Source organism: Rosa chinensis, chromosome 6 (assembly GCF_002994745.2).
Source record: "Rosa chinensis cultivar Old Blush chromosome 6, RchiOBHm-V2, whole genome shotgun sequence".
Taxonomy (NCBI): domain Eukaryota; kingdom Viridiplantae; phylum Streptophyta; class Magnoliopsida; order Rosales; family Rosaceae; genus Rosa; species Rosa chinensis.
Genome location: NC_037093.1, coordinates 24,666,284 through 24,691,971, shown reverse-complemented (window position 1 = coordinate 24,691,971; position 25,688 = coordinate 24,666,284). Strand labels below are relative to the sequence as shown.

The 25,688-nt window shown below is 36.2% G+C and overlaps 4 protein-coding genes across 5 annotated transcripts; 1 reads left to right on the top strand and 3 right to left on the bottom strand.

Annotated features, from left to right (window-relative positions):
* The first annotated feature begins 221 nt into the window (after positions 1-221).
* Positions 222-1,769, top strand: LOC112171105. Its single transcript, XM_024308339.1, has 2 exons — positions 222-858; positions 1,210-1,769. Exons 1-2 carry the CDS (start codon positions 222-224, stop codon positions 1,767-1,769), a joined length of 1,197 nt encoding a protein of 398 aa, XP_024164107.1.
* A 1,008-nt stretch (positions 1,770-2,777) lies between these two features.
* LOC112172345 (DDB1- and CUL4-associated factor 13) lies at positions 2,778-9,463 on the bottom strand. 2 transcript variants are annotated; one of them, XM_024309641.2, is made up of 18 exons: positions 9,301-9,463; positions 9,097-9,173; positions 8,914-9,003; positions 8,716-8,827; positions 8,580-8,607; positions 7,998-8,096; positions 7,799-7,868; positions 7,678-7,712; positions 7,486-7,560; positions 7,303-7,398; positions 6,281-6,344; positions 6,068-6,121; positions 5,504-5,589; positions 5,313-5,373; positions 5,154-5,218; positions 4,854-4,959; positions 4,647-4,735; positions 2,778-3,372 (listed from the first exon to the last, which is right to left on the bottom strand). In XM_024309641.2, exons 2-18 carry the CDS (start codon positions 9,160-9,162, stop codon positions 3,210-3,212), a joined length of 1,359 nt encoding a protein of 452 aa, XP_024165409.1. In that variant the 5' UTR covers positions 9,163-9,173; positions 9,301-9,463; the 3' UTR covers positions 2,778-3,209. The 2 variants fall into 2 exon arrangements, with proteins under 2 accessions (XP_024165409.1, XP_024165410.1); XM_024309642.2 differs by having other exon boundaries at positions 9,097-9,190; positions 9,301-9,458.
* A 5,017-nt stretch (positions 9,464-14,480) lies between these two features.
* LOC112169119 (putative disease resistance protein RGA3) lies at positions 14,481-25,071 on the bottom strand. Its single transcript, XM_040507720.1, has 21 exons — positions 25,019-25,071; positions 21,202-24,344; positions 20,893-21,039; positions 20,247-20,590; positions 19,893-20,006; positions 19,685-19,803; positions 19,213-19,287; positions 19,009-19,086; positions 18,464-18,564; positions 18,244-18,330; positions 17,966-18,081; positions 17,694-17,864; positions 17,375-17,465; positions 17,180-17,292; positions 16,536-16,764; positions 16,315-16,413; positions 16,020-16,079; positions 15,849-15,912; positions 15,431-15,533; positions 15,239-15,321; positions 14,481-15,006 (listed from the first exon to the last, which is right to left on the bottom strand). The coding sequence occupies exon 2, from the start codon at positions 23,559-23,561 to the stop codon at positions 21,243-21,245; it is 2,319 nt and encodes a 772-aa protein (XP_040363654.1). The 5' UTR covers positions 23,562-24,344; positions 25,019-25,071; the 3' UTR covers positions 14,481-15,006; positions 15,239-15,321; positions 15,431-15,533; positions 15,849-15,912; positions 16,020-16,079; positions 16,315-16,413; positions 16,536-16,764; positions 17,180-17,292; positions 17,375-17,465; positions 17,694-17,864; positions 17,966-18,081; positions 18,244-18,330; positions 18,464-18,564; positions 19,009-19,086; positions 19,213-19,287; positions 19,685-19,803; positions 19,893-20,006; positions 20,247-20,590; positions 20,893-21,039; positions 21,202-21,242.
* On the bottom strand, positions 23,718-24,231 carry LOC121049987 (putative disease resistance protein RGA4). The gene is made up of 2 exons (XM_040508497.1): positions 23,869-24,231; positions 23,718-23,753 (listed from the first exon to the last, which is right to left on the bottom strand). Exons 1-2 carry the CDS (start codon positions 24,229-24,231, stop codon positions 23,718-23,720), a joined length of 399 nt encoding a protein of 132 aa, XP_040364431.1.
* Positions 25,072-25,688: the final 617 nt, after the last annotated feature.

Below are 25,688 nucleotides of genomic sequence, written 5' to 3'. Positions count from 1 at the left end.
ATCCACCAAAAGGAAAGTGCAACCATAGCTTCCAATCTTCGTGGTTTGCACTATTTTCTTCATGGTTAGAATATTCTCTGACTGAAAATAAAGCTTTTTGTCTACCTTGTTTTCTTTTTAATAAGCCCACCGGCCATTCTGGCCACAAAGCTTTCACTATTGAGGGATTTCAAAGTTGGAAGAAAGTAAGATATGGAAAGGGTTGTGCTTTTTTGAGTCATATGGGTAAAGATTCTGACTCTTTTCATAAGAATGCTGTAAGAGCCTGTGACGACTTGATGAAGCAACCCCAGCATATACAGAATGTTGTTGAAAATTATACTTCAAAACAAATTGCAGACAACCGTCTACGAGTCAAAACTTCAATTGAAGCAGTTCGATGGCTTGCATTTCAAGGTTGTGCTTTTAGAGGTCATGATGAAAGCGTTGATTCAATCAATCCTGGTAATTTCGTGAAACTCTTAGAATTGTTGGCTTCATATAATGAAAAAGTTGCTGAAGTTATATTACAGAATGCTCCAAGAAATGCTTCTTACACATTGCCAAAGATTCAAAAACAAATGTTACAAGCATTTTCAGTAAGAGTAAAGAAGGCCATTCGGGAAGAAATTAATGATTCAAAATTTTGCATAATTGTTGATGAAGCTCGTGATGAGTCAAAGAAAGAGCAAATGGCTATAGTATTGAGATTTGTTGACAAAGATGGTTTTATTCGGGAGCGTTTTTTTGGACTTGTTCATGTCTCAGACACCAAGGCATCGACATTGCAAAAGGGAATATATTCAGTGTTATCAAATCACAATTTAGATATCCAAAACATTCGAGGCCAAGGATACGATGGTGCAAGTAATATGCGAGGTGAGTGGAATGGGCTACAAGCTTTGATTTTGAAGGATTGTCTGTATGCTTACTATGTTCATTGTTTAGCACATAGATTGCAATTGGCTTTAGTAGCAGCATCGAGAGAAGTTATTCTTATTCAAAATTTTTTTACTAAATTGACTTTTATTGTCAATATTCTTGGTGCTTCATGCAAGCGTAATGATGAATTTCAAAATGCTCAAGCAGAAGAGATTGCATATTTGACTTCATAATCAATTGATGAACGAGTATCTCTAGCACGTTGGAGTTCACACTTCAGATCTATTTCTAGTTTGAGACAAAGATTTAGCCCAACTTGTCAGGTTCTTATGAACATAATTGATGAAGGGAAGAGTCCTCAAGCAGGAGATGCAGATTCAGCTTATGAGTCAATGACATCCTATCAATTTGTCTTCATCTTACATCTCATGGAAGAAATTATGGAGAATACTAATGAACTTTGTCTAGCTCTGCTAAGTCAATCTCAAGACATTTTGAATGCCATGAGTCTTGTTTCCTCTACTAAAGCATTCATTCAAAAGTTGAGAGATAATGGATGGGATACTTTGTTTGCCAAGGTAAATTCTTTTTGTGAGGCATGTAACATAGATATCCTAGATATGAATGCTCATTATGTTGGAAGAGGAGGTCGAGCTCGTCACCAACAAGATGACTGGACAGTTCAACATTATTACCAGGCAGATATATTTTATGCTGCCATAGATTCTCAATTGCAAGAATTAAACAACCGGTTTAATGAGCATGCTGTAGAGTTATTTATTCTTAGTTCAGCTTTGGATCCTAGTGAAATAAGCAAGTGTTTCAAGATTGATGCCATATGTAAGTTGGTAGAAAAATTTTATCCACATGACTTTGCAGATCATGAGAAGCTGCAACTCAAGAAATAACTTGAATTTTTTGAGTATGATGTGGTTAAAGATCAAGAGTTCAAAAGTATTTCAACTATTTCTGATTTATCTCAGTGGTTAGTAAGAACTAAAAGATCAACAAGGTATCCACTTATTTATAGAGTGATTGTGCTTGTGCTTACTCTTCGAGTGTCTACAGCAACTACAGAGCGATCATTTTCTGCCATGTGTATAGTCAAAACAAGGCTTCGTAACCGAATGGAGAATGACTTTCTTACATACTCGTTACTGATGTACATTGAGAAGGAAATTGCAGAAAAATTTACCATTGACTCAATAATAGATGACTTTCGAGACATGCAAGAATGTCGAGTTATGTTTTGATATATGGTTAATTTGAAACTGTATTCTATTTCATCCTTTGAGTTGGATTTTTTTCGTAGGAATTATTGTTTTATTTTTTCTTGATTGTTGGCTTATTGCTTACGAATTCTATTGAATAAGATTTTTAGATTATTGTTATACTTTTTTTTTGTTTTTGACTTCCAACTTACATTATAGTAATTCGGTTATATGATCGACACTCTATGTCCAGAACCCCCCCCCCCCCCCCCCCCAAAGATCAAATCCTGGTTCCGCCACTGGGTCGAGTGATCATCTCACCCATAAAGAAGAAGGTTGGACACCCTAAGAGGTCCAAGAACAAAGCTGAGGTGGGGGGTTTGCGCAGTCGGCCAGAGTCAAGGTTAAGGGACGAAAACACCGTTATTGTACTGCTTGTTGAAATGCATAATTGATAACTTTTTCATCTAAAACAAAACATAGAAGTTGATGGGGAGTTAGCACGTTCTTTTTTCAGTTTTTACCAAATAAAAGCATATTGTTTTACCAAGATATAGATGATGAGTTTGTTTCAAAAGTTGTTTTAGGCAAATCAAAATTTGGTAAAACTTTGAGAGCCTTGCTTTATAATAGTAAAGATAGTAAGACGTGCCTTCTTTCGGTCTTGGAAGAAAAAAAAAAAAAAGTTTTCATATGCTAGGGATCTGCATTCCTATTCTTAATCGCATTGAGGTTAAGTACCAACAAATACTTTCATCCAAATACATAAATGCCACCAAGAGGAGGACGAATTTCATCCTTTTTAATTTCCAAATTTAATTCAACTATAATATGACCTACAATGGCAAAGCCATGCCATCAGACATTTGTGCAAAACTTTAATCCTTTTTAATTTCCAAATTTAATTCAACTATAATATGACCTACAATGGCAAAGCCATCAGACATTTGTGCAAAACTTTAATTAAATACAAAGCCAAAGGCAACAGACATTTCCGCATGTCAAGATTTTCTGCGATTGGAAAGTCACTAACTGAAGGGATGAACCATGCTGTAAATCCAGAGGAAACGTGGGTATGAAAGTTCATCCTTCAACAAAGGCAACAGTTGACTACCAGCATGTACCTCCCTGTATAATTCACTCCTCAACACGGACAATTCTTCTTTGCCGTAATGGCTTTGATGTAATGCTTCCTGGGGCACTGTGAGCTTTCCTCTTCTCTTCTCTCCTTCGCTCGGCTTCGATCATAGTACGCCGGAGACCAGTTGCCTTGTATATTGGTTTTGGCAAGTGCCTGTGCCTGCAGAAACACCATGTGCAACAATTGCATAGTTAGGGACCATTTCTCTAACCAGAAAGTACTAACCAACCTATCTACAACTCCACATTTTAGAACATAATTAAGTTCTGCAAAAGGAGTTATGCCATATCTAAAATTATAGCATTTGGAAGCATTTCCTTTATTGCATCATAATAGATATTCCACTGGAAATTCCTAATACAGATTTCAGACACATCAACAGCAAGCTTTCAACACAGAATCAACAATGGTGACTCTATACGTGGGATGCTATACTTAATTATATGCTTGTTACATTCGACTCAAAACCATGAAATGGTCCTATGATACATGGTGAAACATGCTTACTTGTTTTATTTTTTATAGACCACATACAAATATAAATAGAGTTTTTCTATTAGAACCTCCAAATTTACTCACTTGACCTCTATGCTTTTTACACCTCTTATCAAATTTTCAAATACTAAATTTACTCACTAAACCTCACTAAACTTCCTCAAATAACCTCACTCATATAATTTACAAACAAATTATTATCTATAAAATAAAAAATTTAGTCATTTCAATGATTTAATCACTCTATAATTCTGAACTAAATACACATTTCTTAATCAAACTTGATTTAAAAAAATTAATGTCTAATGAATAAGAAAATTCCATGAACAATTATGTTTTTTTAATTTTTTTTCTATTTTACCGTGTGAAAAAAAAAATTTATTCTCAAAAAAAAAATCATTCTATTTTTAATGTTTTTTTTTCTGTATATTTTGTACCACATGATTATTTTTATTTTATTTTTTTATTTATTATTATTTTTTTTTTTACTAAGATAATGGATTGACTTAGACTTAGGTCATAAATCATAAGAGGATTTATTTTTTTCCCTCACCAATATGCGTTCAACATATATATATATCATACATTTTTATGTCACATGATCTTAATCATATTTTTAATTCTTATTAAATATATATGAATATTTTAATGAGTATGTTGTGAAATTGGAAAATAAAAATAGATAAGGAAAATAATAAGGAATACAATCTAATATTATTGAATTGGAAAGTCTACATAAAATAAATATAATTTTTTTTTGGTATAATTATTGTCCTTAATAGTCATTTTATAGTAGGTTATATATGTCTTTCAATAACTCATAATAGAGTGAGGTCAATTGAGCAGATTTGGAGGTCCCAATAGAAACTCTCATATAAATATTTATATACGTAAATAAAATTTGCAGACCCAATTCAAGATTTATAATCCTTTTATACCTCACTATACGCTTGACTTCAGGGAGGTGCTTGTAGCGATTCTTGACAGCTTCATGATATTCATGCCTTTTCTTTTCCCTTGGAAGAAGCTGCAGCATAACAAGATAGAATCAGTTCGACTACAGACAATCTAAAGTGAATCAAAAGTAGGTGCTTCAAGAAGCCAAGGCAACACTTGAGACATGAGGAAAGGAAGAGATATCTTACAACTCCCAACTGTTCTGATGCTTTAGCCTTCCAAAGCCTAAGATTTGTGTCATCACTCCCAGAAATAACATAACTAGCATCACAGCTGAACTTGACACAAAACACCCTACAAGAAAGGGGGAACAGAAACAACAGGTTCAAAGATCCCTAAAATAAAAAGAAATATATTTTTATTTTCTTCTGTCAAACACTCCAACAACACATTGTTCAAAAAATGGACACTTTGATATGCATGTTGTTTATTACATGTCTTCAACAAAATCCAAGCAGCCAAATAATCAAGAGATAAATGGGGCTAACCTTTGCATTCTCTTTGTATGATAAATCTCCCGGCTGTGACCACCATTATACTGGAAAATTCTCACCTGAAAAAGACATATTTTAATATCACCAATGCACTTTTAGACAATAACCGAATTGTTGAGATGGAATTTAATAATTTCGAATAACAAAACTCACTGTTCTATCATAAGACCCAGTTACAAATTCTCTACCAGTTGGAGAATAATCTATATCCATCCTGAAAAACAAAACATAAAGATTTCGTATGCAAGTCATATAATCTATATCTATCACATGCACAATGAGACTAATAGACTTAAAAGTTAAGATATGAAAGAAGAATTTCAATTACAAAATGATCAACTTACACAGCAGAAACATGATCTTTGTGCACACACGTTGCTGCATTAAGCTTTCTAGAATCAAAGCTATAGCAATTGCAGTCCTCATTTGCCTAAGTAATTGACGAACCAGATTAGAACCTTGTTTACAAGAAAATGCTATACAAGGAAGAATAAATTCTACATGTGGAAGTTTTTATAATATTGAACAATCTAATACAGTTCAACAGACAGTACACAAACAAGAAGTAAGTCTGTTTTCCTAAAGTGGACTGAAAGTGGTAGAGCCATATGTTAAAAGAATTTTACAGCCACGTAGAACACAAAGGATAAAATAAAGACAAGCATCCAAGAACTAGAACACAACTGGATCTCAACAAGAAAGAATGGCCTGAAGAGAGTAATTTAAACTTTGAAGAGACCAACACCCAAAGAGAAGCCCAAAAACGACCCTTTCCCACAAGTATATCCTCGTAACTCATTTCCTCAAAAATTCCTTTCTTCCTATTTCTCCAAATCACCCAAACCACATCCACCCATTTCTTTCCTCCGAACAACTAGTTAAAAATAAAAGTTAAATAGTGCACTTACAGCAGTGAAGTTGAATGGCTCCATTGGGTTCCAACAAATAGAATTGGTTTTTGTCTGTCAAAAGAAACTATAAGTCAGAAGTGCAAAGCTCAACTTCAGGAGACAATAAATTCTACTAATTTAACCAGAAAAAAATATTAGAAGAACGGTAAGTTAAAAACAGTTCCAAATTAAAATCTAGAACTAAATATAGTGATGATGTGGTATCAATACCGCCATGATAAGCTTCGCTGTTGGTTTCCCCATGCGTAAGTCATATAGTGCTATGCTGCGATCACTATAAAACAGAATAATACATAATGTCACTCCTACATACGATACTTCAATTCTAGAGAAAAACAAACAGATAATGAAAGAAACAATATATCATGACAGCATGCAAAAACAGCAATTTGACTAGTAAAAGAAGTACACATTAATCACATGGCATATACAGCCTAGGGTACCAGTAGAAATAATTTACAGCCTAAGGTATCTCAGGGCTATCCAAGACATATAATGGTACCTGTGAACTCCTTAAGCAGAAATATCCATTGGGTCTATATTCTATGAAAATAAATTCTTAGCTAATGGAAGTGACCAGAATGATAGTGCCCTCAACTGCAGTAAAGAGGTTTTCTTCAACCAGAAATGCTCAATGATTTAAGAGTTGGGTTGAGAAGACTTGTAAACCCTCAAAGTTCTTTTAGCCTACATCCTGAAAATAGTTCGCCAAAAAAAGAGAGAAGAAAACTCTACAGAAAATTTGGACCTATCATGTGAACGTACAGAGCCTAACTAAAAGTGTCTCTAATCATTATGCTCTTATCAAAAAAACAAAATGCCCCAATAGATGCAGTACATAAGTCCACCTAAACCATTATACTATTCTAACAACAAAACTAACTACCTCAAATACATGTACTACTTGGTGGTTTCACACTTTACCTAAACATCCTCAACAACTTTGAAAGTTACATCCATTTTCTTTAGACCAAGTAATTTCAGTGTTTCACTATATTTCAAATGTCGTCTAAATTGATGACATCTTGCGGGGAAAATGCTTCCATGAACAAAATAAAGTACTGATAGCAGAACAGGCATGGAACAGGACAATGCTCAAACAAGAAAGGAATCTATTCAGAACCTAAATTATAACAAAAAAGGCACATGACATCTAATTGATCTAATTTACAATTTTCTTTTCTAATTAATATTTGTTCCGAAAAATCTTAACTAAAATGATCAGCGCATACCTTGCGGATGTTGCCAAAAGATCAGGCTGTCCAGGATTAAACCGGACAGATATAACTGTGTCTGTTCCCCATTCCAAACTCTGTTCCGGTGCAGACCTATGCATCAGAAAGTACATTTTTGTTGTCATGTTGAGGAAGAAAATAACTTCTTTTAACAGATAAACATGTGTACCAGACTAAAACCTGTTGTGGTTCCATATGTCTACACCAGCTCCACCTGTGGCAAAGCGATCAAAATTCCATTGGTGATCAACAGACCTGAAAATAATTACGCAAACCTCAATATTAGAAACCTTTTGTAAATCAAAACATATAAATATATTTGCGAAATTAACTAATTAACATAGTATCTGAAATTTGAGTTCATATACTTACCGAAATGCATTCTTCCAAACATAAGTCTCTAGTGGCTGGAATTTACAAAGTAGTTAGATGGGTATAATTTAAAATACATAATTCATAGGAAAGAAATATAAAAGTATTAGGAAGGCCATACCTCAACAGACTTGTCAGATGAGACATCTAGCTCCATCGCAGTAGAAATAGGTACGGCCCAGAGCCTGACACTGTAAACAAAAAGCAGTAGTTGTATAAAGTCATGCAAACTGCCTTATGGGTGGACAAATCTTCATACATGGATAGAAAACTTATGAATAGAATGGAAATGGGAATGCATCGAGGCAGTTATTTCTTACCTGCAATCAGTTCCACAAGAGACAAGAACACGTCCATCTGTAGAGACTGCTAAACCTCGCACAGCACCTTGGTGGCCAGGAAACTGATGAACTGTGCGCCTTTTTTGTTCATAAAATAATAAAGGTAAATAAATTTCAACAATGTATGCTTGAAGAATCAAAATGACACTGACGATCCAAACTATATATTAAAACCAACAAATTGACTTAAAGGTTCAGGGATTTCTGATCCAAACCATCATCAATTTGTGTAGTCATCCTGATGAAAAACATATGAGGACTACTACCTGTCTTGGACAAAATCATCAAATATACAGAACCACTCTTTCACCCCATTTTTATTAGTGCCATAAAAAATTTATCTCCACTCCACTCCACTCCACTCCGTCTTCGTGTAGGTACAAACAAGAGTCTTTTCCAACCCTACTATGTCTAATGTCTAAGTACGATTATTGTATATGTACCCAAAAAAAAAAAGTACCATTATTGTATCATATATGTATCAAATGACAATGTCAAAACATTTCAAAAGAGTAACATATACCATAATATGGACAAGAAACCTTGAGAGTGTGGGATTACCTGGAAGCTATATCCCAATGCCGAATATCTGCAAAAATAAAGAACATTGAATGCTTAGTTTGAGAAATCAAACATACATTAGATATTGCAACACACATAATGAACATGGGTGAGGATAAAAGATGAATAAAAGTACCTCCATCCATTGAACCGGAGAATATTCCTACCAAGTGGTTCATGTTTTTTGCCATACACGAAATAGCATCTATATGCCCATCCATTGCTCCAACAAACGGCTTTGCGAAAATCTAAACCACCCCGGTGAAATAAACCAATCAAATCCACAAATCCAAATATGCAATCCATTAGAAAATTAGGGAAACTAGATAGGTACCTTGTCTAATTTGGCGGCATTAAGAGCCCGAACATACTCAACGGCCTTCTCTTGGGGTCGAATGGCGGGGTCGTAATTGTGGAACACCCTCTGTGGAGATTAAATTGGAAATTGGTTAAATTGAAGAGTTTTGAGTTAAACAGAGAGAAACAAAGAGAGAGAGAGAGGGGAGGAATGAGTGACCTGGAGGTCTTGGCTTCGTTCCTTGGTATGTTCATCTGTGGATCGAGATATTACTTTCACCTTCATATTGATGATTTCTGGAGAATTACAAACACTTCCAATTTGATCAATTAATCAGAGTATAAACAACATTGCTTTTGATTACTGGAGCCTAGTACAATCAGAGCAGGTCAGCAAGCAGAGGATTGAGGAAGAGATACTTACCAGGAGAGAGGGGCAGAGAGAGAGAGAGAGAGAGAGAGAGAGAGAGAGACTGGTGGAGCGTCAACGGTCGAGGAGCGGTGAGTGCCGCGAAACTGAAGAAGAGAGAGACAGAGACAGAGACGGCGAACCGAAACGGGAAGGGATGAAGGAGACGGAGAATTACTAAACCCTTCTGATATAACCGGACCCGACCTATAAACCCTTTTTTTTACTTTTTTTTCTTTCTTTTTTTTGGTCAAACCACAAAAATAGAAAGATAAAAAATAGCGGTAATATTGGAGGGGTCACGTGCTCATCACGTGTTATATATATATATATATATATATATATTTTTTTTTTAATCTTAGCAGGTACTAAAGTTGAATCTCGGGGTTATAATTTCACGAAAATGTTTACCTGGTTAGTTATTGATCAAGAAAATAATGCTCAACCACCCTTGGATGTAAATCCAATGGCAGAGATAATTATTATTAAGTTGAGGTGTTTTGTTTTCCACTATTTGATGTAAATCTAAGGGTTATTGAGCATAAATTCTTTGGTCAGCAACTGACCAGGTGAACACTACTGTATAATTTCATATTAAGAAGGTGTTGGAGGATTATGAGTTGGCATCCGGACAACAGATTAATTTTTCTAAAAGCAGCATTGTTTTAAGCAAGAAAGTTCCAGAGGCAGACAAACAGGCTATGGCTGGTTTTTTGGGAGTTCCTATTGAAGCTAAACTTTAGAAATATTTGGGCCTCCCTACCTACTTGGGGCGCAACAGAACTGAACCTTTCTCATATATCAAAGAAAGTTTGAGTAAGAAGTTGGCAGGTTGGCAAGGTCAATTACTAAGCGGTTCTGCTAAGGATTTGCTGATAAGGGTTGTGGCTCAGGCTCTTCCCTCTTATGCTATGAGTTGTTTTTTGTTACCAAAGGACTTTTGTGATTCTCTTCATCAGATGTGTGCCCGGTTTTGGTGGGGGAATAAAGCAGATGACCGGAAAATTCACTGGATATCTTGGGAATGCTTGTGTAGGCCCAAGGATGAAGGAGGGATGGGGTTTCGAGACTTGTATGCGCATAATTTGGCTCTACTAGCCAAGCAGGGCTGGAGAATTTTGCGTAACCCTAATTCTCTGGTTGGAAGGTTGTTTAAAGCTCGTTATTTTCCTCATAGTGATTTTTTATCTGCTCCGTTAGCTCGTTCTCCTTCAGCTTGCTGGAGGGGAATTTATACTGCCCAATCAACTCTCAGCCATGGTGTGAGGTGGCAGGTTGGTGATGGTGCTATGATCAGGATTTGGGAGGATGCATGGCTCCCTAGACCAGCTCTATTTCGTCCTATACGGTAATGCAACTCTGCCTTGATTTTGGTTAGTGAGCTATTGCGTCATGGACCGTGGGATAGAGATTTGATTGCGGCTAATTTTGATGAGGGTGATGCTTCTCTCATTCTTTCTATTCCTCTTAGCTCTAATCATGTAGCAGATAGATTGGTTTGGCATTATGACATGAAAGGAAGGTTTACAACCAAAAGTGCCTATAAACTAGCAGTCAGTTTGCTGCACCCTAATGTCGCGGCTAGCTCTAGTTCTGTGGAGTCCACTCCTATCTGGAAATCAATTTGGGCAGCTAAGATTTCAGGTAAAATTAAAGTTCACATTTGGAAAGCTTGTGCTTCAATTTTACCTACTGTTTCTCAGCTTCGAGATCGTAGAGTTTACCTCCAGGATGACTGTTATTTCTGTAATGACGCAGAGGAGTCTGTTGCACATATTAGCAGGGAGTGTGCATTTGTGAAAGACCTGTTCGGTCTATTTCCATCTCTACAGCCAGTTATGGTGGCACGGGTGAGCTCTATTATTGATTGGTTGAGCTTCTGTCTGTCTTGCTTGTCGCATGAGGACTTTGAATTATTGCTTATGCTTATTTGGGGAGTTTGGAAGGAAAGAAATCAGAGAGTTTGGTCTGGGAAGTCTCATTCTCTAGCTCAAGTTCAATTCCAAGTGTTGTCTTTATTTCATAGCTTCAAGTCAGTTAGTGTGAAGAGCAGATTCAAATTGGGTAGGCAGATCAAACCTTGGTCACCTCCTTCAGCTAGTTGGCTAAAAGTCAATGTTGATGGTGCTTTTGACGAGAATCTGCACAGGGGAGGACTAGGTGTTGTAGTCCATGATTCCTTGGGTGTTTTTGTTGCTGGTGCTTGTTGCCGATGTGATAATGTAACTTCTCCCTATATGGTGGAGGCTTTGGCTGGTCGCTTGGCTTGCCAGATAGCCTTAGAGTTTCATTTGTCACCTGTTACTATTGAGACTGATTGCTTACAGTTGGTTCAGGCTATTCAAGCAGAGGGTGAGGATACTTCTGTGTTTGGGAGAGTTATTGATGATATCTCTCTGGCTTTGACCTCCTTGGCGGGTTCCTTCTTTTGTCATGTTTATAGGGAATCTAATAAGATTGCTCATAAGCTAGCTCATAGTGCTTTGATTTCAGGGTTGCAAGTTTCTTGGAGTGGGGATGTCCCTCCAGCACTTGATGAAATCCTTTGTAACAATTAGGTTTTATCAATAAAGTTTGTCGTCCTTCCTTTCAAAAAAAAAAAAGTGCCGTTATGATATTTTCAAAACGTGAGGTACCGAAGTTTATAAGGAGCAATAATTCAGATACTGTTTGGACAAATTTCCCTAGAATAAATAATATAGGCTAAAGTTCATAAGTGCATCAACATATCAAATACGCAAAAATATAGAGTTCAAATTTCATATAGTCCATCAACATATCAAATACTCCAACCTCAGAAACTAAAACTTTTTAAATTCATAAAAAGTTTAAACATCACAACAAGATAAGAAAAATAAACGAACATATATGTTGCATGAGTTTCATCTCAAGCTTGGAAAGTTAGGTACAATAGTCACAAATATAGCATGTGTTGCATTACAAAAATTGTCTAAGCTCTAAGTTAACTTCTTCTTCTTTGGAAAACCAATTTAGCTAGATTATTGCAGAAACGACATGTTAGATAATATGTTATTAAAAAAAAAAAACATGTTCGATAGTAGTGTTATGGATTTATGGTGGGTTGTTACTTATGTTGCAAAAGTTGAATTCAAGCTAATTTTGTGAGGCTTTTGTATATAATTAACGGTTTACTACTTTACTCAAATAACCAAGTATTGTTTAAAGAAATGACACACTTATTAGTTGTTTAATTTGGTTAGCATTTTTAAATTTAACCCACACCTATGAGTAGTTCGGAGCAGAGAGAGTGAATGAGGGGAGTGAATGGAGTCGGAGAGAGAGGAGAAATTCGTTGAGCAGATGGAGTAAATAGAGGAGAGGTTCGTTGTTGGAGCAGGATGGAATAATTTCTTCTTTGACTGTAGCGGTGGGTACATGACATCTGCACAGCTGCACTTAAATAAATTTTTTTTTTTTTGAAAAAAAAAAAATCATAAACAACTGGCCAGTGACTTGGCAAGTGATATAAAGGAGTGGTGGAGTTAGAGAAGAAATTAATGTCTTTGACCCGTGGTAGGGGAATAGGGGAGAGAGATTAATTTCTTGGTAGGACTCATTTGACCCGTGGGCCCAAAGTCGGGTACGTAGGCTAATAGGCATAGGAGAGTGGTGAGAAAGTATTGACATTCGATAAGATCGTTTATTTTGTACAAAATGCATCTTCTCACACTTATTTGGCTGAAAATGCAATTGATTAGCAATATGTTGCTCATTAAAAGCACGTTGCTCATTAAAAACACAAGGATGATGACACTCAAGCTAAATGTGTTATGCTTCCATCCATGAACTCACAACTTCAGAAACAGAATGAGAATATGGATAACGCCATTGCTATATTGCTTTATCTCACTGAATTGTTTGGTGAAAGAAATAAAATATACGTTTCACCATTGTCAATGAATTTGTCAAGACAAAGCATGTGAGGGGTACACCTGTGTATCAACATGGTCTCAAAATGATAAGTTTTATTGAGTAAATTCAAGACCTAAGATTTGCACTCTTGATGCGGAGCTAGCTCAAGATCTTCTTCTATCCTCCTTAGATGATTCATTTTCTTAGTTCATAATGAATATAATATGCAACAAATGCATCATACTCTTCCTAATCTTTCAATATGTTGGTAACAACTGAGAAATAAATTAAGAAAGAGAGTGGAAGTGTGGCCATTATCACTTCATCTTCATCCACTAAGTCCAAAGGTAACGGTAAAAGGGAAGAAGAAACAAGTAGCAAAACCTAAGGGAGCAGTTCAAAAGAAGAAGAATGAACAAAAAGAACCAAAAGGTGTTTGTTTCTTTTGCAACAACGATGGGTGGAAGAGGAACTATAAAGCTTATCTTGCATCCTTGAAGAACAAGTCTTTAGAAGCAGGTATGATCAATGTGATTGAATCAATATTTACAGTTAATAATGCTTCTAGTTGGATATTTGATTCAGGTGCATCTCACCATGTTGACACTTCATTACAGGAACTAATGGGAGCAAGGAAGCTTAAACCTGGAAAAATCTCTTTACGTGTGGAGATACATTGAAGTTGAAGAGTTGTCTTTATCTCGCTATATGTATAAAGAACCTTATCTCCATCTCCATGCTTTTGAAGAATGGTTATAGAATATTTTGATAAACTAAGTGGTTTGTATTCATGCTAATATTATTGATGGTCTCTTTCATCTAGCTTTAGATGGTAGTATTAACTTTATGAAGGAAAATGCTTTAGGATCCAAGAGATCTTGAGAAACGATTAATCCATTAAGAAGTGGCACCTTGAGCTTAGTCATATTAGCAAAGATAGAATTCACAAGTTATCCAAAGATGGATATTGGAGTCATTAGGATCCGATCTTATGCCTACTTGCGAGTCTTGTCTAAAAGGAAAAATGATCAAGTCCCATTTTGGTGGACAAAGAACAAGAGTTAAAGAACCTGGGTTTTGCGGACAAGTAAGGGCGACATGTGGAAGTGATCATAGTATGATTCATGATGATGACAATCAACTTATGTTAGATTTTGATTAATAAGGAAGTTGTAGGTTGAAATTTTTAATAGGCCCCAGGCTGAGTTATAGCTCTCTCTATCTTTTTTATTTATTTTCTATACAATCTTCTCTTCCATCAAGAAATCAAATTACCTTGGGAAAAATAAAGTGCACTAAAAAATGAAAAAGAAAAGAGGATCTCAACCAAATCATATGTAAATATCAGTAAAATGTCACCTATTCTGGTTAAAGAATCACAAGAGACTAATACCAAATACGAACTCTTCTGGCGATACAACTAGCACTTCCAACAAAGAGTACCATATGTAATGGGGTCTGTTGGTCTTGCTTTACACTAGTGTCTTAGTAGTACAACTATTACCGCCATTTTGGTTTTCGTCTGAAATTGTACTTCATTAAAGAAAAAATAAATTCAATGTAATCACACAGAAGTTGGAGGTTATGTTGGGTGCATATGCTCTGTTTAGCAAGCTTAATTTGCAGCATAATCAGCAGCGGTATTTGCTTCATTTGTGAGTAGTCCAACTCCACAAGAAAGGTAGAGAAGAGTTTTGGAATCTCAGCAAGTGTACTATGGAGACAAGATCACTTCAGCCAGGAGTGATATGATGGTGGTTTGATGGAGCAGCAAGTTTGAAATTCTAAGTAGCTGCACATGCTTCAGCTAATACTACAGATTTCAAAAGCATCCGCATGCCACATTCCCTGCAAAAGGGACAAGAATCAATTGAAATGACAATATTTATCTCGAGGTATATCCCATGCTCCAACATTTATCATTACAAAAGAGTGAGGAAACAAAAACAAACTACAAATCAACCGCCTATTTGGTTTTACATATAAAGGTTGTCAAATTTGTTCATTACAAGAATTTCTCTAACGCATTTTCTGGAAATAAATTCAACAGAATTAAAATACATATCAGAATACAACAAACCTCATGTGGCCTTTATGTCACATGATGAATTCGAAAGTGGCTTCAATTGACACCTTGGGGCATGTACATGTACGTACTCTTCCCTGCGTTCCATGGCAAGAAAAGATTCAGCTGCTAAAACAAAGAAAATGAAAAAGTCCAACTAACAATATTACAGCCAGAAAACTAGTATTGAAGCCTTTAAACCCTTACATAGGATTACTTCCACTACTGATAGGAATTTCCTAGTTAATATAAAACGCTAATTGCATGTACATCAATCAGTCGAGTGGATCCTAGAATGCAAGCATCAAATCTGTCATTCAGATATAAGATGTAGTTAAATCTATGTTTTTGTCATTCAAACAATTAGAAATTGGCATCTGTAGTTACAGGATAGCCTTACGAAGATCAAAGGATTAACAATCCCAGGAAACTCAACTCAAACTAACCAGTTCCTCTACAATTTACGTATAATAGATGCTCCATTAATTATGAGATAAGATAAAATACAATAAAATACAAAGTTTTAAGATTCGACCTAATCAGAGGACATGATATATGTATAACACTTAGCACCATAGATATCCCTAACAAGCTAACTACCAACACTTCAACCTCAACCACTTACCATAGCACTAATCAGCTGGACAGCAGTCGCAGCACCAATTCAATTCTTTCTGCTTCACCCTGGCCTACACATAAACTTGGTTAGGATTTTTTTTATACAGAAGATATATATTGTATTTGAAATGGGAATCATGCAGTTTATTCGTCAAGTATTGCACAGCATAAAGAGTACCAGAGAGTCATCATGTCTTGAGGAATCCAGCGACTGCAACTTTGAGGTCTGTTTAAGTTCCTTCCAAGTTTCATGAAAATAAACTATTATTAATAGCGCAAATAATTTTCATAATAAGCTGCATGGAGTCCTAAATCTAGAGTCCGCAGGAATTTAAAGCTCTGCAAACAGCATGAGCAACTTTATGAAACATATGTAACAGCTCCTTTCTCTGTTCCAAACATGCAAAACGAGGAAATTTTAGACTTCTAAAAAATAACCCCATTACTCTTGAAAGAGTTATGATTCCACTTACTTGGTCTGTAATTGTACTTTATTAAGGAAAATAGGGTACAATGGAAACAACACAGAGAAACATGCGGCGGATGGCACTCAGCCCCTGGGTACAAACAACCTAAACCAAAACTAAAAATGAGAAAGGGGAAAAAGAAATATACACAACAATACCAGCCAATTGTTTAGAGAATGGAAGAAAAAGGTACAAGGAAAAAGAACAGACAGGAAGCAAAAAATAACCTTGATGTCAGCCATGGAAAGCAAAGATAGGAGAGAGGTTAGGGATTGAAGGAAACCCATTTCCATGCATAACATCTGTTTAGCAAGCTTGATTTGCAGTGTGATCAGCAGTGCTGGTAGCTATAATGATGAATACCAGTCCAACTTGATCCATCAAAGAGCTGGAAGCACAGAGTGCTGAGATTCATAAAAGTAGAGAATAGCTCCTCCAAATCACTCTCAAGTGTACCTGGAAACGAGACCACCAGATCAGTACAGACACCAAGTATGATACGCTGTTGGTTTGACAATATAGCAAGTTTGAGATCCTTATTTGCTGCACATACTTCCGCATCCACTGCAGAGTTCAAAAGCCCATGGCAAGTCTTACAAAATCAACTAGTATTAAATTGAGTAATGACAGCATTAAGATGACACAATGACTAACAATCCCATGTTATGACTCAACAGATCATGTGCAATATATGTGGTGTGTGTGTCTATATATATATATATATATATATATATATATATATATGTATGTATGTATATGTATATATGTATGTATATATATTATATACGCTTGCTCCATTAAAGAGATACAATAAATACAAAGTTTTAAGATCTGAACCAAGCAGAGAAGAAACAGGATGAATAACACTCACCATAGAATCCCTAACAAGCTACCTGCTACCATTTCTATCTCCACCACTTACCATAGCACTCAGAAGCTTGACAGAAACAATGCAATTCTGAATTCCTTATGCCTCAGCCTAGCCTGTGCATAAGATTGTTTAGACTTTTACATACAGCAGATATACAATGTATTTGAAATGGGATATATGCAGTTAATTCTTTACGTTTGGCATAGCAGAAGGAGTACCAAGGCTTCATCAGGTGTTGGGGTAGCCACTGCAACTTTGAGGTATGAGCATGATTATGCAATATTGGCTGCCAAGTTTCATGACCTTAAATTGTTATAGATTGCAGATAATTCAAATTATCTTGCATATAGTCCTAAATCTAAGAATTCAAGGCAATTCAGAACTCTGCGAAGCTATTAATCGACACCCTTATGCTCCTATCTGTGTTCCAAATAAGTAAAACATGTGTGTATTAGACTAACAAAAAAATTGCATTGGAACTCTCAAAAGAGTTGTAAATACACATTGTTCTTACTTGTTATTGGAATGAATACAACCAGCAAGATTTACAACTCAGTCTCTGCAATATGATACTCGCTTCTACCAATGTTGAAAAATCAAGACCCTGCTTGATGCTCAATTCTAGAGCTAGTGTATGTTCATATGTATTTCACTGGGCGGTCCTGACCCATATTTACATCTATCCCTAAAATATAAAACATTGAAAGGTTGGAATAAGCGTCCAACTACAAATTCAAATTACTTTAGACACATGAGCAATCACCCAATTGAATTTTGAAGATTCACCATTTGTATTAACAGCTATAGATACCTCCACGACCATCCACCTTTGCTAACCATGCATCTTGAATTTTGAGGTTTCGCAATCTTGAGCCACTCTTTTTCTTTGCCTTCTCTGGCACCTACTGAACGACTAAGACGTTAGTAAGGGAAAGATTATGATCACTAGTCTTTCTCTAATGCATATGTAGGTTACTTTATTTCTTACGACAAGTTCTCTAGAATTAAAATTGAAAAGAACAACTGAATGAGTGAACCCAACAGATTAAAACAGGACAGCCAACCTCATATGCTAAGAACTCAAAAGTGAATTCACTTAAGACTTTGGGTTCCATTGATTCTTCCTTTCCTTTCAGGCTATAAAACCCCACCTAAAGGAAAATGGATAACAAAAACCTGTGACTATAACTTACAACTCACAATTGCAAACTGAAGCCTTAAACTTTTATAGAGGACTATTTTAGATACAGATAAAAAATCACACCATCAAGTTAAGAGCCTCACCATTCAGTCATATGAATGCAGAAACAGAAGATACAAGTTTTCTAGATATCACTGCTTCAAAATCCTCCTTCATATATCTATCGAAATTTAACAACTAGCGCCTGCCAGAACATGCAATAACTAACAATTACATTCTTATCGCACATACAGATCAAGACACAGCTTGGTAGAAAGCAGCACAAAAGTCAAATCGATCGACACAAATTTCAAAATGTGTGTCATGGAATTTAATTTTGTCCTGCCCAAACAATGCAGAGAGTAATGAAAGTCAACTACATGAATGCAAGACAAACTGAAGAAATATAGACAGAACTGCATTCTTTAGCAGTTGCAAACTTAACTCATAACATGCAGTTGCTATCCATCTAGCAAAGTTTTAAGCTGATTTAATTATATTGATTAGGAAAGCAAAGGACATAAATCTAGTGTAGAGAATTGAGAACACAACATAAAAATCCCCTGTAAGCTAAATGCAAACCCTTCAGCCACACCCACACCCACATAAAAATAACCCTCGCGTGAATTGATGATAGAGAGGTATCTACCTTACATCTAGCTCCATATCTCGATCATCAGCATAAAAAATCCAATGCAATAGTGAGCTCTTCATGCTTCTACATTGCCTACACATTAGGTTTCGATCTATATTAGATGCATAGCTGAAGAACTTGTTTGTAACCTGGATTACAAGAAAAATTCCATAGTACCACATAAAAGGTTTACAGAATCTGGCATTCTAGAATGGATACCTGAGTGTCATGTTGTCTTTGAAGCACTGCGACTTCAAGATCTGACTTCCCAACCAGGTGATCTTGAAATTATTTCTGCAAAATTCATCAATATAAATTTGTATGTTTTCCATGTGATTTTACATAAGCTGCTTATTTTCTCAATCAAAGAAATATAAAAAAAGCCATGGCATAGAAAAAGGCTATTAATGAACGCATTTCCTTTGGAATCAAAAATTTTCCTTTCTGAGTTCTAGATTAAAGAATTTGAATGTTCTAGTATATGTAATAATTGTCTCTGATTCCACACTAGCCCAGAAAGAAAAATTGATGATTCTTGTGGTACATTTTTTATATTCGATCTCGTTATATAACATCTTTAATAGATGTGAGAGAAGAAAACCAAGATTTGGAAGATAAAGGACCTAAAAACATAATATAAAGAAATGGAATTCACCCAAAGAAAAAAAAAGGAAAAAGAATTTCAAGTTACCTGCTTCCACCACTAGCTGATATTCTATCTTCCTTCATAAGAAAACTCTCCATGTTTAATGTTGGACCTGAGATAGTTGAGTCATCTTAATCTGCAATTCTTGCCACATCTCCTAATACCTGTGGTTAAACCCCAAAAGTGATTAATCACAAACCAATTAGAAGCACAATCATAAAGATTTTGCATGAAAAAATTAGGTGAAAGTTACCGGCATCCAATTCCATCCAGTACTCCCATGCTTTTCCATATAGTAATGTTGAAGCTTTGCCTTTTCAGATGACCATGCTTCTCCATATAGTACTCCGAGTCTTTCTGTGCCCTGCTGATAAACCAAGAGACCGTTTCAATGAGTTGTCCACTTATCCAAGACCTTCTGACAATTTGTTCCAATTAAAGGTTCACTATATTCTAATAGAAATTGAAATTTCAAATGCAAAATAGCAACATGAATATTGGATCATATAATTATCTGAAGAAATGAAACAATGAAATATGATGATAGTTGCAATTCCAAGTAAGAATATGATGAATGAATAAAGCAAGTAAACAATAGTGGGATTACCAGAAGATCGAAGGTGTATGAGATTGACAGAGTTTGATCTCCTCTCAGTAATTTCTGGTATTACTATAAGGATACTCATCCCGATCCTCCCACCGAATTAGTTTCATCAATGTTAATGTCACAATTCTTGGGCCAGACATTCAAGGATGTAAATCTTCTTCATTCTGTTTTTTCCATGAAGGCTGAGAGGTTCCTCAACTTAGGTACAGGATGAGGATGATTTAAATGTATCCCATCCCAAGGCTTGTAACAATATGCCAACCCTTACGTCCACACCTCAGACACACAAAGCTTGCGGAGTATCCTGGTTCTCATGAGTGAGTACTGCTTCTTATGATGTCTACCTGCCAAAAGGGTGCTCTTATAGTTTGTGAAAAAGAAAAATGCTTATCATAAATTTGTACTGTTTGCAGGTGTTTTTCTTTTTCTTTAAGCTGTGTAATCCTGAAACGTATAGTCTCAAATCAAGGGACTAAAAGACACCAGAGCGCAACAATTTTATTACATCAATTTTTTTTTTTTTGAAGGATTACTGCATCTGAGCCAAAAAAATGAAGCTCTTTCCAAGGTTCCAAGTACGTAAGCTTGCATATATTGATGAATACTAATTCATTACATGTCATAACTAAAGCTGCTTTATACTTACCTTAAAATGAAGAAATAAAACCAGAAAATGTAATGGCCGATGCGCATTGATCCTGCAGTATGATTTGGATTCTACCAAGCTTGTAAAAACAAGATCCTGTGGTGATTGCTGCACGGTGTTGTCTGGCCAGTAGCACTGTTGTGGACCCTAAACCATTAAGGAAACTCGTATTGATTATTTGAAGATTTTATAAATAGTAATGATAAAAATTAATATAAAACCAAAAAGGTACTGGTGGTGAGAATTGGAACTGTAAATTATAGTAACTAACAAAGTCATAAATGAAGAGGAACTCAGCTCAATTCATACCTATGATTTGCAGAATCTTCCTTTCGGCATGCCTTTCAGGATCATTGATCCTCATCCTTAATATCAACATTGTCACCATCATCATGACCACCATAATACATAGCATAAAGCTTCTCAATCCATGATTGGGCTTCAATTTCAATGTTTGGGACGTGAGAGATCTTGGGCCACTCCTTTCCGCTGCCTTCTTGACAATTTTCAGCAAGTGTCCTACATCCACTGATGGTAAGATTCTGCAGTAGTGATGTCTTCCGCAAGAAGTCTGGTAGTGTTTTAAGTTGATGGCAGCTATCAATTTGTAAGGAAGAAAGGCATGGCATTATCGAAATGTTACAATCCTCTTTCCACACTTCCTCCACTCCTTCCCATTCTTCCCACTCTGGCATTTGTTCAAGTTTAAGTTTCTTCAATTTTGGGAATAAAATACATGATGAGGAAGATGTTTGAGATTCTATTCCCAAAAATTCAACTCCAACCTTTTTGACTTTCGTATTGTATACTTTCAGTTCTTCAAGGGAATTCAACTTCCCAAGTGGAGGCAAAATTTCACAGACAGTCCAACGAAAAAGAGAAAGGATTCTCAAACTGTTTAATGACATCAACGAAGTGGGCCAGGTACAGACGCCCTCATACCAAGCAATGGTTAAAGACTCCAAATGTTGTGGTAGTTGTAAGACATCTACAATTTCTACATTGCTTTTTCTTCTCTTGCTTTCCAAGTTTGCAAAATCTAGTTCCACATGGAAAAGTTGTTTTTTCTTACCAAGATGTGCCTTCTCAGCTTCACTGTCATCCATCCAATCCCCCAAAACTTTTATCTTTAATCTACCCTGAAGCTGGTTCAACCTTCCCAGATCTCCAAATGTGCAAGCTTCCTCAGAGTCGCCACCATAAAGAGGACACTCATCTAGTGTTTGCATACTTGTTAATCTCCCAATCCCTTTTGGCAAGTGCATCAGAAGACTACAATCCCAAATGTAAAGATGCTTCAAGCTTACCAGCTTTCCCATGGTCTCAGGTAGTTTTCTAAGTTTATGACACGAAAGAAGGCGCAAGGTCTGCAAGTTGCATAAGTTACCCAGTGTGTTTGGTAGTTCCTCTAAAGAACGATTTTTAGTCAAGTCAAGATACCTCAAATGTATTAATTCACCAATTTCCTTTGGAACTTCTTTTAAGTCATTATGACTCAAATTTAATGTCCGAAGACATTTCAATTGTGAAACTAAATTTGAGTCTATGACAGTGATTTTGGACTCAAAAGTTGCGAGGCTGCGCAAATTTTTGCAATGGTCAAATGAAACAGAAGATGGAAAGGGACCATAAGGTGCAAACATTAAAGTAAAATGACGAAGCTTGTCATTCCCTTGCTCTACAATGTTGTTAGCAGGGACTGACTCTATCTCATCATTATCATCTTTAGCCTCCATCATAAAACAGTCATTTTTTGTGAGGAACTGCACAAAGTCATGCACAATATCATGCATTTTGCAATGCATAGTAGTCTTGTCAATTACATCGTCCTCAAGATCTTGAAAAAAAGATCGCAGAACTAAGTTATCAAAAACAGTATGACCTACTTTTTTCAACTCTTTGTTTCTTCTCAGGTCAAGATAGTCTTGTGACATCCACAACTCAATCAAATTGTGTTTGTCAAACCGATAATCTTTTGGGAAAGTTGCACAATATAAAAGGCAACTTCTTATCTCTGAGGCCAAATCATAATAACTTAGCAATAGTGGCTGAAAAACTTGTTGCTCAACCTCATCTATATCCCAGATCTTACTATCCAAAACATCTTGCCATTCTTTCCTTGTTTTTTTATTGCGCAAGAGGCTACCTAAAGTTTTCGCAGCAAGTGGCAACCCCTTGCATTTTTTCACAATTTTCAATCCAATATCTCCAAAAACATTAGACTCGTCTTTTCCCCTGCCAAAATATGCATGATGATTGAATAATGATAAACAATATTGTTCACTCAACTCTTCCAAGTGGATTATGTGCGTGCTTGTTCCCACCATAGTAGCAACCTCTTGTTTTCGTGTGGTCACAACTATTCTACTACCATTAGCACAATTCTGCATCAAAGGCAACTCTAATTGTTCCCACTTTCTATGATCTGGAGTCCATATATCATCTAGCACAAGGAAAACCCTTTTCCCCTTAATGGATTCAGACATACATTGCAAGCAGTAATCTAACTCAGTTGAATTTGGGGCATCCTCACCAATAATGGCTTTGGCAATTTTAATCTCATCAAAAGGGTCAGAGACACAAACCCATAACCTCTTCTCAAAATGGCTTTTGACATGTTCATCATTGTAGACTAGTTGGGCAAGAGTTGTCTTTCCCATACCCCCCATCCCTACAATAGGGATGACAAGGAGCCCCCTCTCTTCTTCTTGACTCTCACCCAACAACTTGCTTATCAAACTATTCTTTTCATTTTCACGGCCAAAAGTTTTTGATATATCGACAAAAGATGAAGTTTTGTCGTTCAGGTTGCTCAACACCTCTCTCTAAGTATTGAAACTTATATGTTTGTCTTTGTTTATCTATCAGTGAAAGCCTCGAATTCAAATCTTTAATCTTGAGAGCAATGTCACGACGAATAATTACCCGACTGACTTGGCCAAGACAAAAGCAATGAGAGGGAATAGAGAACCATACCTTCTTCTTCTTCTTCTTCTTCTTCTTCTTCTGCTTCTGGATAGCAAGAGCTTTTCCACCTTCTGGTCCTTCTCTTTCTTGCTTCTCAACTTGTTGTTTCAGACTTTCAGAGTTCCACTCATCCACCACATCGACCATCTTGTAGGACACTTCTTTCAGCTTATCCAGCCAGTTTCTGACGCTGGCATCCTTCACTTGCCTCTGCTCTGCATCTTCAAGCACAGCTTGAATAGCTTCAAGGTTTCCAGTGAACTCTTCAATTTCTTTCTTGACATCCAAAACCAGTCTCACCTCTTCTTCGATACGCTCCAAAGCCATTGAACCCAACTTTTCTACTAGCACTGAAATCAGTGCATCAGCCATTCTTGATGCTAGAAAATCGTAGACAAGGATAACAAGATAAATGAGAGAGATATGAACTGAGAAATGCAGAATGGTTGTGCTGTTGCCTTTCCTGCTGCTACCGTGATTATAAACTGAAGAAATTTCCAGGACAGCTCAAAGTCAACTACTCCAGCAATGAAAATACTCCAAGTTGATTAGATAATGTATTGTATTCCCGATTTCTACACCAGTTATAATAAAATAAGGTGTTGTTTAGCAGCACTTGCAATATGAATTGTTTTTAAGCCGACTTGCATGTGTCATCAGTTTGAATATTTCTTTCAGAGAATCTCCTACTTGTTCCACAGCAACTAGAATGAGATTAACAAAAACATACAAAAAAGAACTATATTGAAATGCGTGACAAGCAATGGCTTATCTCTTAATAATTAATCTCGTGAAAAAATAAATTATTATTCAACACTAGAGAGCACATGGAGACAATAATCCATATTAAACGATCACTGCAGAGAAACTTTCTCGTAATTAAATTCTTGGTAAATACTTCACTAATTTTATTCTTTAACGTACTGGGGAGAACCCAAAAAAAGGAAAAAAAAATGAAGCCAAGTTTCTGCCAGGAAAAATTACAATAAAGAGGTGAGGGTATTAATGGTAGTTCAATGGACAGAGAAAAAGTGCTATACTGTTTTGTATAGGGGTAGACTTGAGTGGATTCAGTAGCAAAAGTTGTGACCTGTGTTTGGTATAATTTTACTGCACTAAGAACCAAACAGACAATTAATCAAACAGGTGGTGGGCATACCTGGCAGCCACCTTGTTTCAATTGGCATCATGTATCTCAATCTTCTAAGGTTCTACCAAGTCGGGCTTTGCAACCATGGAACTAGTTGAATGTTCAAGTTGTGAATCGGTCCAGTTCCACATTTTCTTTTCTTGTGGAAGAACAAGAAGAAGTGAACAGAGTTTGACAACCTGGGTTTTGTTGAAAACTAATGGGCGTTGTGCCCAGAGCTTATATATGTATATAACTTTTTTCCGATTTCAAGAGGAGTGTTTTTTTTTTTTTTTAAATGGTGGCTGAGTGAGCTGCTATTCTGGGCAGAGAGCAACTTGGGTATGACCCCTCCCCAAGGAATGTTTTTCACAACCCCAGAACCAGAGACCTCCTATTACCAGGAGAAGCTCTGCAAGTGGGGCACTATGCAGCCTAACATGCTTTCGCTAGACCAATCTCATTGGATACAGGGAGAGTGGTTTTAATTGGACCTCTAAATTTAATAAAAATAAGAGGTATTTAAATCAAGGTCCAATTTGCTACATCAATTTTCATTGTAGTCGGGTCACTTTTTTATTTTTAATTGCAGTCCAACCACTTTTTTCGTTGTCCATTTTGCCCTTCAAGGTAAATAAAGGAAACTAATCAAAATCTCATAATTTAGGGACTTTATTTTTCAATTTAAATATTCAAATTT